At 42.1% G+C, this 12017-nt stretch overlaps 1 protein-coding gene across 6 annotated transcripts in view; it reads left to right on the forward strand.

Moving 5' to 3' along the window:
* ehbp1l1a (EH domain binding protein 1-like 1a) overlaps positions 1-12017 on the forward strand; it is a 58225-nt gene that overhangs the window by 9273 nt on the left and 36935 nt on the right. For all 6 annotated transcript variants that reach the window (XR_005077299.1, XM_037111946.1, XM_037111949.1 and 3 more), the window contains exons 2-8: positions 3169-3226; positions 3416-3511; positions 3614-3667; positions 3817-3995; positions 4183-4328; positions 9814-9873; positions 10071-10304. Coding sequence is in view for 5 of the 6 variants with exons in the window: in XM_037111946.1 (XP_036967841.1) it covers positions 3169-3226; positions 3416-3511; positions 3614-3667; positions 3817-3995; positions 4183-4328; positions 9814-9873; positions 10071-10304 (827 nt within the window). In the remaining variant the exon portion in view is untranslated. The remainder of the gene's footprint in view (positions 1-3168; positions 3227-3415; positions 3512-3613; positions 3668-3816; positions 3996-4182; positions 4329-9813; positions 9874-10070; positions 10305-12017) is intronic.

Here is a 12017-nt window from a genome sequence, read left to right on the forward strand (position 1 = left end):
AATTAATTCTAGTCTGTACACTCCCACATGTCTTACAGTATCAAGCAAAATAAATGAAAATGATTATTTGGCTGTTCAGGGGCTTTAAAACTGAGCAAGAAATAAAACTCTCAGGTGGCTGTGTTTTCTGTAGTCTATGGCAAGAATGTGTAAAATGTGGATCAGCTAGATGTTTCTGTGTCCCTGGACAAAACTCTAGTAAACACTACCTACATTCAAGTATCAAAGAGTGTAGACAGACTGGGGAAACTATTTAGAGCTGCATGATCAACAACTTCGCTCACACCATCCAGAATTCCCTCATGTGGTAAAGCTCGAACACATTTTTAACTGATGAAAAACAAACTTCACATTTTTTGCAGCACCCAGGTCTGATATGAGTGTATTATTGGAGGACACATATTCTTGATAGTCTTGAGAAGCTTAACTCTGCAAATCACTAACCTAGAGCTAAAAACCTGTTGTACATTTGTAGGTCAGCCTATTGCAACCGCACAGGATCATGTCTGTGACAAATAGGGCAGCAGGTGTAGGATTGCTATTAAGCCTCTCTGAAGTTCAGCCTGTCAGACATCGTCTATTTCTGTTCTCTGTCTTTCACTCTCACTCTTACACCTCTCTCTCACAACCATTCTTACCAATACACACGGTTATGAGAGTCATGCAACATGAGAAAGAGGCCAAGGCATGCTGTCTGCATTACAGTTCAATCACTAGGGCTCCTAAAGGCTGATACTGACAACTCTGATTAATCTAAACGTATGTTCCTTCCAAATGCAGCATACATTACAGCATTTGTGGTAAATCTGCAAAAGAGAAATGCAGTTTGGAGCTAATTTCCAGTCAGTGCGATTTACTATTGTAGCCAACCTCAATCAGTTGGAAACAATGTAGAATCCATGATCAAAATATGACATTGATGTTTGTTTCATGTATTAATGTGAGGAAGATTAGCCGTTTCTTTATCTCTTCAGTGGAAGCTTCAGTGACACTTTTGTCACATGTGTTATGTACTGTATTTCAGGATTTATTAGTTAGGTCTGATTAGATTACACTTAGCAATTGGTTTTTATTTGCACACCAACGTTTGCGGCTCATTCAAGAGTAAAACATTATTATCATATTTTGACTATTTAATTTTCAATATTTCCTCTCTTTGAATGTTGCCCAAAGCAAATATGCATAATTTGCCATGTGGATGTAAACACAAGTATGAAGGAGCAGATGCATCAAATCTTGCAAACAAAGATAAAAAGCTCACTTGAAAATAAGGTTAGTTACCTGGGGAAAAACATGAAAAATTCCTTGAAATCTTTGCTCCAGCTGGGTGGTTCTTTAATGGGTCCATGGGTTAGAGATGATTGAGCTAGAGAGTAATCTAATTCTGTAGAGTGGATGAACTATGAACTATCAGTCCCCAATTACGTCAATTGTTTAGAAGAATGCTGCAACACTGTTTTACAGTGAACCTCCAGAAATGTTTTGTGGACTATGAAACTATCCCAAACTTTAGTAGATAATGACTGTTTTGAAGTTTCATGTTTGGGTGACTGTTGGCTGCCAATTGACAATCACTGCCATGCATTCTGACCAAGAATTTTATTTGAGCCATCTCAAACTGTGTACAAATATTCACTCGTTAGCTATTACTCTAGTGTGTGTTATCACATATTGATATCATCACTACAAATTACAGTATCACATACACTGTTTACAGTCTGTAATCGCTCTGATCATTGCCTTTTCATTACAAGAATCAGATAGGCGACACCACTTCGTACCTAAGCCATGCTTACTTTTTTCACAGCAATGACATCATCCACATCTTAGTTATGTTTTGCTGCACTAAAGTCTCATGGGATAATTTGAATGTGAGTGAGATTTTAGCCTCTGAAGTTGTGTGAGTCTCGCTCTCTCTTTTTCTCTCTCTCTCATTCTCTCTTTCACCCATTCTCTCTCTCTCACACACACACACACACACACACACATACACACACACACACACACGCACACAGGCACACATCCAGTCATAGCTGTTTATCCTCAGGATTCTTACTCACACAGTCACAAGATTTTCATTTGCTCCTGGCCGAGCTCTTCACCTCAGTGTTTTGAAAGCACACAGATGGACCTGTGTGTGTTCTGTGTGCTTTTTGTTTTGTGTTTGACAAGCCATCATCTCTTGGGCCTGAGCTCTTCCTCAGAAACCCCACTATCAGATTTGTGAAATTAGATGATCATTTACTGGTTGCTGTGGTGATGATAGGTTGATGCAGCTGCAGAATCAAAATAAAAGGGGGGGGGGGCCATTAGCTCAGTTTGTAGAGTTTGTCCTCTCTGCAGCGGCCCCAGGTTCAAGTCCGACCTGAGGGCCTTTACTTTACTGCAAGTCTTACCTTAGTCCGACTATAATTGGACCGGATTTCTCATAGTTGGATTAAAACACCTAGATTATTTGATTGATAGTCGCATTAATTGTGCATGTATATGTTCCATCGGATCAGATTTTGCATTCTGCGCAGGCTGGAGATTTTTTTCCCGGGGCTGTGCGCTGGAAACAGAAGGACTGCGACGGCGGCGTCTTTCCTCCGAAATCACCGCAAGCAAGAGCACCATTGTGCATCTATTTAGTGTAATTATCATGTATAACATATACGAAATGTACAGAGATGTAGCTTTGTCTCGCTCTTTGTACACCATCTTTCTTGAATGCCAAGTCAGTTTGTTGTTGCTGGTGCTGTAAAGAGGTCAGCCAGAGGTGGCGCTATTACCACTAGTTGAAATGGAAACAGCACCACCTATCATTCCGGGGTATGAAATGCTTCGGCCAATAATTCGATTTTGTCACTGGCATGTATACTCGGACAATTGCAGTTGTCTGATTGAATAACATAGTCGAACTATGGCTGCAATCCAACTAAGCTGTGCATGTAAATATACTGAATGTTTATTATGTTGGGAATAGTGAATGAGGGAGTGATTGCAGATACTACATACAGATGCATACCTCACTGGGTGTCGGTGGAAATAGGAAACAGTTGGAGACAGAGTGCCTGTATGTTACATTTATGCTGTTAAACATTAGGAAGGGATGAAAGATCTTGATGTACACATATGTTTGCTTGATAAAAACACCAAAATGTTATTTGTGCTTTGCTGTGATTACAGGCAACCAGACAAACTGAGAGTGGTGTGGATCAGGAGGAACAGACGTCACTGCACAAAGGTAATAAAACATAGAAGAAGAAGAGGGGGTTATTGGATCCATCTTGTCTTCCTCGTGATGGAGTCATAACGGATAAAATGCTATGAAATATGTTCTGGATTCTGATGACTTTTTGTCTTGTATTTAAATAGAAAACTTGGGTGCCAATTTTGATATTGAATCCCTTATTTCTGTTTGCTTTCCTGTCAGCTCCACAGCTGGCAGCCAGGGATTAAAAACCCCTACAGAGGCCTGGTGGTTTGGCAGGCTCCAGAGAGTTTAGACATCACTGTCACGCTCTTCAAGGTATGAAGCTAAGTCTACATAATTTGATTACTGATGAAGGATTTATAATTAATGGACAGTGCCATGGCTGATGCATCAATCAATTTTTTTTCCTGTCAACAGGAACCAACTGCAGAGGAGTTTGAAGACAAGGACTGGACTTTTGTCATTGAAAATGTGAGTCAACTGTATCTGTGTGATCCTTGGTCATGATTTCATTGTATTTACTTTTACCTGGAAAAATCAGATGGGCGATATATTTTCAGGAATAAGGACATTTTCTGTGATCAGTCTTGACTCCCTTGTCCTTTGGTTTCATTTGTTAGGAGACAAAAGGCCATAGGAAGGTGCTGGCATCAGTTGATGTCAACATGAAGAAGTTTGCCAGTGCCACACCAGCCCAGTATAATTTAACACTGAAGCTCAAACCGCTTTCGGTCAAAGTGGTGGAAGCCACGTTAAAACTGAGCCTGTCTTGTATCTTTCTCAAAGAGGGCAAGGCCACGTAAGTTATCAAATTAGCTGCATGTCAATATATTTTACAGAAGCAGGAAACCTTTAAAGCTGTATTGTTGTATGCCAGAGTTTAAAGCAGTATAAACAGATCGTGAAGAACATACATACTGGTATTTTTGGACCTGGATATCTTTACATCTAATGTGGAAAGATCATTGTTTTTCCACTCTGCACAGAGATGAGGACATGCAGAGTTTGGCCAGTCTAATGAGCATGAAACAGAGTGACATTGGAAATCTGGATGACTTTAATGACAGTGATGATGAAGCTGGAGAGGACAGGAAGGCCACCTCTGGATCTGGACAAGTTACTCATGTTACTGGTAAGGCTGGGGACATACTTGAGGATCACTGGGGAGTGAAACCTAATAAACATGCAGCAACAGTCTGAAAAGAAATCCTAATCTGAAGTTTGATCTTAAAGCAATGGCTGGCATATATTATGCAGATCTGTAGTTACAAAAGGCCCCACGTCTGCGGGGGGCTTAAAGACTCCAGGATTAGCAAAAAGAAAAACAGAGTTAGTCAAATGGATTTAAAAAATGAGAACTATAGCTCTGGTGTACATACAGTACATATGTACTCTTTCTGTATATAGTGCAGATGTATTAACAGTGTTATTATTTAACTTAATTATTAGGGGTGTTCGGCTCAAGTTTTTTTTTTTTACTGATCTCGATCTGAGTCCTTTAATGTTTAGTAAATGCCAATACCAAGACCTTATCCGATACTTAGCCTTAACAAATATTTTCCTGGGTAATACAGCTGCTTTAAGAAAAAAAAGTACCTGCATCCAAGCTGTTCCGTAATATTTTCATTTTGTTTTGTTCAAACAACGTATATATTTTCATATGGCTCTTTTGGATTCTGCATATGCTATTGCAACATCGGCCTACCATCTTCCTTGTGTTAGCAGGTGAGTCTGTGTTGCTGCGCTCTGACAGCAGACCCTCGTGTACAGCTGGCTGAAGCGTGTGCGCGACGCAGCCCACACTTGGTACCGCCATATCATCCATTGTTTTTTTTCATATTCCTTACGTTGTAACATAAAATGACGTGGACGCATTGCTTGTGTATTTCACACATGTTCAGCATCTCCTCGATTGCCTGTTATACATGCTTTGCTGTATGAGACCCACAAAACTAGTACGCATACCGGCACGTTGTAACACGAAAGTGGAATAAATGTAATATGCCCAAATGATAGGGCATACCGGGGATTCAAAAACTCCAGATGATGACGAGTGACGTTATGTGCGCATCTGCGTTCTGCCACAAATTGTGCTCTAATGTAAAAAAGAAAAAAAACAGCCTTGGGTCCACCTTCAAAATTGTCAATCTCCGATCAATGGAAAAATGCCCATTTCGCCCTCTATCCCGATCATGCAGATCGGATCGGGACATCCATATTAATTATTATTTATATATACTTTGATTTATTTATGCCATCCATCCATCCATTATGAACTGCTTATCTGGTGTTGGGTCGCGAGGGCAGTGGGGGCAGCGGGGGCAGCGGGGGGAGCAGCTTCAGCAGCGAGCCCCAGACTTCCCTTTCCCTGGCCATATTGGCTAACACTGACTGGGGAATCCACAGGTGCTCCCAGGTCAGAGAGGAGATGTAATCCCTCCACCTGGTCCTGGGTCTAACCCTAGGTCTCATCCCAGTTGGACGTGCCAGGAACACCTCCCTAGGAAAGCGCCCTGGTGGCATCCTCATCAGATGCCTGAAACCACCTCAACTGGCTCCTTTCCACGCAAAGGAGCAGTGGCTCTACTCCGAGTCCCTCCCAGAGGGTGGGGCCTCTCACCGTATCTCTAAGGGAGACCCCACCACCCTGCGGAGAAAACCCATTTCGGCTGCTTGTACCAGCAATCTTGTTCTTTTGGTCATGACCCATTGCTCATGACCATAGGTTAAGGTAGGGACGAAGATTGACCGGTAGATCAAGAGCTTTGCCTTCTGGCTCAGCTCCCTTTTCGTCTCAACCATGCGGTGAAGTGCATGCAACACAACACCCGCTGCTCCAACTCTCCGGTCGATCTCATGTCCCATCATTCCCTCACTTGTGAACATACCCCAAGGTACTTAAACTCCTTCTCCTGGGGCAAGGACTCATTGACCACCCAGAGTAGGCAGTCCACTGGTTTCCAACTGAGAACATGGCCTCATATGTAGAGGTGCTGATCCTCATCCCTGCCGCTTCACACTCAGCTGCGAATGATCCAGTGAGCATTGTAGATCTAAAGCCGTTGGTGCTATCAAGACCACATCATCTGCAAAAAGCAATGATGCGATCTTCAGGTCACTGACCTGTAACCCCTCCAACATCACGACTGCGCCTCAAAATCCTGTCTATGTTTATCACAAACAGGATTGGGGACAAGGCACAGCCCTGGCAGAGGCCAACGTCCACTTGGAACAAGTCCGACTTACTTCAGAGTACACGCACGCAGCTCTCGCTTTGAGCATATAGGGATTAGATGACCCTAAGAAGCGACCCTCTCACCTTGTACTCCCGCAGCACCCCTGCAAAGAACATCCCTGGGGACCCCGTCATACACCTTCTCTAGATCCACAAACACATGCAGACTGGGAGATTGTACTTCCAGACCCCCTCCAGGATCCCTGCAAGAGTAAAGAGCTGGTCCATTGTTTCACGACCAGGACGGAATCTGCGATGTTCCTCTTCAATCTGCGGTTCAACAATTGGCCGGACCCTCCTTTCCAGCACCTTGGAATAGACTTTCCCAGGAAGGCTGAGTTTTGTTATACCTCTGTAATTGGCACACACCCTCTGGTCCCCCTTCTTAAAGAGAGGGACCACCTCACCAGTTTGCCACTCCTTCGGCACTGTCCCCTACCTCCATGCAGTGTTGAAGAGGCGTGTCAACCAAGACATTCCCTCAACACCCAGAGCCTTCAGCATATCTGGTGGTATCTCATTGACCCCTGGGGCTTTGCCATTGTGGAATTGTTTGACTACCGCAGTGACTTCACTCAGGGAAATCCGCGATGATACCCCATCATCCTCCAGCTCTGTTTCTGCTACAGAGAGTGGCTGAGGTCACCAAAGTACTCCTTCTACCGTCCTATGACCTCCTCAGTTGAAGTTAACAAGGTCCAAACCTTGCTGTACTCAATTTGGATGGTTCCATATTTCCCCCTCCTGAGGTGCCAGGTGGTTTTCCAAAAGCGCTTTGGCGCTGCCCAAAAGTCCTTCTCCATTGCCTCGCCAAACTCCTCCCATACCCGCTGCTTTGCCTCTTTGCCACAGCTGCGGCTGCTGCCCTTCGGTGCCCCAAAACTGCCCCAGGAGTCCCCCGGGGCATCATGTCCCTAAAGGACTCCATTGTCAGTTGGATGGCTTCCCTGACCACCGGTGTCCATCACGATGTCTGACGGTTGCCACCCCTTGAGGCACCCAAGACCTTATGGCGACAGGACACAGCTGCAGCTTCAACAATGGAAGCTTTCAACATTGCCCATTCAGGTTTGATATCCCCAGCCTCCACAGGGATGCTAGACAAGCCTTCGAAAGTGGAAGGAGTCTTCTCGGACAGGGGCCTCCCCCAGATGTTTCCAGCTTACCCGCTACAAACTACTCGTTTGGGCTTACCAGGTCTGTCCAGGGGTTAACCCTGCCAAGAACCCAACTCACCACCAGGTGGTCATCAGTTGACAGCTTTGCTCCTCGCTTCACCCGAGTGTTCAAAACACACAACCTCAGATCAGATGATAAGATCACAGAATCGATCATTGACCTTTGGCCCAGGGTGCTCTGGTACCTCATACACTGATGAGCATCCTTGTGTTTGAACATGGTGTTTATTATAGACAGACTGTGACTTAGCGCAGAAGTCTAATGATAGAACACCACTCGGGTTCAGATCGGGGAAGCCGTTCCTCACAATCATGCCCCTCCAGGTGTCTCTGTCATTGCCGACGTGCGGGTTGAAGTCTCCCAGTAAGACCACGGAGTCCCCCACAGGACCCCAGCCAGGACCTCCATGAGGGCCGCATACTCTGAACTGCCATTCTGTGCATATGTACAAACAACAGTCAGAGTTTTACCCCCAACCCTTATGTGTAGGGAGGCGACCCTCTTGTCCACCGGGTTAAACTCTGTGAGTATCCCCAGTCATAATCAATGGGATTTTCCTCAGTGGACCCAAAGGTGAAGGCTTTTATATTATTTGCACATGGAAAATGCATGCAGCCCTGCATAGAAATGAAGAAATAGAAAAGGAATGTAAACATTACTTTAAAAAGTAACTGTGGCAATAAAACCTTGAAATTATGATGGTTAGTCCCATCTGCAGTTGGTGTGTGTCAAAAATTATCTTGTAGGCTACTTCTTTTAGACCTACTGAATATCAGGTGCAATGGTGTGGCCAATGAAAACATCCAGTTGCTTTTGGCAGATTTTTGTGGTCATATGCCAGTGGGATCAATACGTTTTACAGATAAAGATTGTAATAGTTTTACTTACAGAATGATTTTTGAGAATTTTCAAACATCACAGTCACAGTCACAAACATGCCATCACCAGCTCTACCCTGTGCATGATTCCAATTACGCTGTTCTAAATAAACTTCTGCTGTGCTACATTGCATAGCAAATAACTGCTTACACAATTTACAACTTATACACACCACAATGTGTAATTATTTCTGGAGAAGACTCCAGTCAACTGCTATGTGGGTGAGATGTTTTCCCTTGTTGTCAACCCCAGCTCTGTATAAGCTGTCAGGGTCAGGCAAGGATAATCCCCCCCATTAACTTTTTTCTCTTTTACAGTTTTTCTCGATTGTTTACACACATTTTCTTAAAGCATGCCTCATACTCTCAGAACTCTACACACAAATCAAAAATCACACACACAATGGGCAAAACCCCTAAATTGTCCTGCAAAACTTTACATTCAAAACAATGTTATTTCTTCTCAAAATGGTATTTTGTTTTCAAATGGCGCACACAAACCATCAAATGAATAGACATTTAGAAGAACCAGTTGAACACTGATGTGCTCAATGCAAAACACTATGATGAATGGACAACACTTCTTCTTCATTGATCATAATGACTTAGGCCTTTTTTTTGTTCAGTGTTACACTTACTACAGAATACATTTCCCAAATACTTGAAACATATTTTATTTTTACAGTCAACAGAACAGTCCACAGGTAATACTGTACTACTGTACTCACTGAGTACTGTATTGATATGCAGTACTGCAATTTACTAGTGAGAGTAGATTTCTTACCTATTCTCATTATTCTCACTGCTCTGGCTCTGCCTCTGTTTCCAGTGTTGGCATCCATTGCTCCAAAACAGAAGAGCTCACCTGTTGGCCTTTTATGCTAAAGCTCTGATTGCTAATTGTAAAACTGTGTGACAGGTGTTTGCCCATGTGATGAGTCAGTGTGCATAGAAGGGCAATTGACTTTAGAATTTTGAATGACAGTGTGTTCCATGTGAAAAAAGAGATTTTCTCCATGAAAATTGTGCCAAATGCAGAGAATTGTGTGTAGTGTTTTGAAAAAAGTGTGTTTTAGAACTGCAATTTGAGTGTAAAGCAGGAATTGTGCTTGTAGTTTAGCAGAATTGGTTCAGGGGGTTGGTGCATGAGTTACATGTTATGGTCATTGTGTCTCAAGTACCAGTTTTTGTGTGTAAACAATTGAGAAAAACTGTAACTGTTCCTCTCAAACTGCTGCTTCCTCTTTTGTTTCCTGTTTTAAACTCAGTTCCCTATTTGCTCACTCACTCAATACATCTGCTGTGCCATTTTCTTTCTTTAACAGCTTCTGCTACAAGAATACATGATCTGGCTTGGAGGCCTGCAATTGAATCAGGCCCCAAAGGTAATGTTCTGTTTCCCAGTTTGCTCTTGCATCTTTCTGTTTAGTCCTACCCCCCCATTTCCACTTTCATCTGCACATTTTTATTCTGTATTTTATTGTTCCTGTCTACCTTTCTTCCTACAATTATGCTCTTTCTCTCCTCATCTTTTCTCTTTATACTTTCCATCCTTTGGTTTCATCTCCTGCCTTTCAACCAGTAACCTCAGAGATGGATTGGAAAACGTCCTCTGGCATTTCTTCCACCATCTTGGCCCCATCTTGTCCTCCTCTGCCTGAACCCCCAGACCCCTCCATTCCATCCTTTTTACGTACATGTCTGCCAAGCACTACCCAGCAGTCTCGGCCATCCCCATATGCCTACTCACTGCCAGCCTTTACTCGGGCTCACCCACCTGCACTTCCCAAAATCTTCCAACCCAGTGCCGGATCAGGTATCAGTCTTCCTTTATGGTCTATTGTCTCTTTAGGGTCAGATTATTGTGGTCAATCTGTACTGTCACAGGCTGGTTTTGGACAAAAGTTTTTTTTTAATCTAAATCAGGCTTTCAGATCAGTCTGACTGTATTGATATATGTATATATGTATATATGTGTGTATATATATATGTGTGTGTGTGTGTGTGTGTGTGTACATATATATATATATATATATATATATGTTTTATATATACTTGGAATTATGTAAATATAAAAACTGATGTAATGTGGTTTACATTTTTAATTGGTCTGAAGCACCTCAGTAAGTCCACCTACAACAAGGGAATAGGAATTATGTCTCTGCCGAGGATTAAACTAAATGGCCTAATTTTAAATCCTTGAACCTAAGCCAGGGGGGTAATATTTTTGTCCTTCAGTATTCATTTGAAATTTCATGCTAAATTTCTAAATGAATTGTGCCATTTGCATAGCAACAGTTTGTTGTCACAGTAAATTTGTGTGCAGGATTGCTTCTGGCTTTTTTCTCCATTCACATCCAGGTAAAAAAAAAAAGCAGAAAACTGCATTTCAGTTCAAGATCAGAGTATAAGTTGAATTGGCCTTTCACATTTACTGTACAGCTTCTGTAAAATCTATAAAATAATAATTTAGCAACATGTCTCTCTACTTGTTTGAATTATGATTATTCAGATCTTAGTTTCAAAGCATTTTCATTTTATTTACCCAACCCATGAGGGCTAGCCTGAACTTTGCAACTATATTAAGTCAAATTGAGTTTTGGTTTCCATATCTTAGCATACATACCGGAAGCAGGGGTGCACAGTTGGTCTGGCCTCTGGCCAAAAATACACCATTAAGCCCTCTAAAACTCATCTGTACACATAGAATGATGCAGTTACACCTCTTTTGGTGGACCACATCGGACCATGACATGTTATCTGTCTTCATTCACTATCATATTTGTTTTTTCTAAATGAACTGGGAAGGGGCTAATTTCGACACTCTATGCAAATGTGCTGGATGAGATGTAAATACAACAAGTTGGGTTTTGAGAAGGAATTACAAAGTGTAACTGCTACTTGGCAAACAACCATTGAGTGTGGAGAGACGTTTCCTGAAGTCTCGATGTCTTTACTGTGTGGTGACATGATGCATCCGCTTACCTGAACTAAGATTGCAGCATAGAAAAGCTGGGAGGAAGGATATGCTGTTGTTTGTCAATCAATATAAGATATATATAGATATAAGGTATGTACATAAAACATAAAAACATAACTCATTGTTAAGTCACAAATCATTAGCTTTATATTTCTGTTATTCACTTTGGACTGTGCCAGGCTAGCTTTTTCCATCTGCTTCCAGTCTTTATGCTGAAATAGGCAAACCATAAGCTGATTTAAGTGCTGCACTTCATGCGAGGACATGATATTGGTGTCTATCCTCTATTCTCAGTCTTGGAAAGAAGTGGATAGGCATATTTTGTAGAGCCGACTTGATATATTGGCTGGCCAGTATTATAAGCTGTTATTGGTCTATCACAAATATTTTGGTATTGCATGTTGTTCAATATGAGCTGATAAATATACATTTTTTTAGAGAATACATTTCAGATAGATACGTATGCTGGATAATACTTAAAGTGATAATACTTAAGATACTTAAATTCCCATTTGGGTTTACCATTTCAATGCAATTATAAACTATAAA

The sequence above is a fragment of the Acanthopagrus latus genome, chromosome 10 (assembly GCF_904848185.1).
Source record: "Acanthopagrus latus isolate v.2019 chromosome 10, fAcaLat1.1, whole genome shotgun sequence".
Lineage (NCBI taxonomy): Eukaryota > Metazoa > Chordata > Actinopteri > Spariformes > Sparidae > Acanthopagrus > Acanthopagrus latus.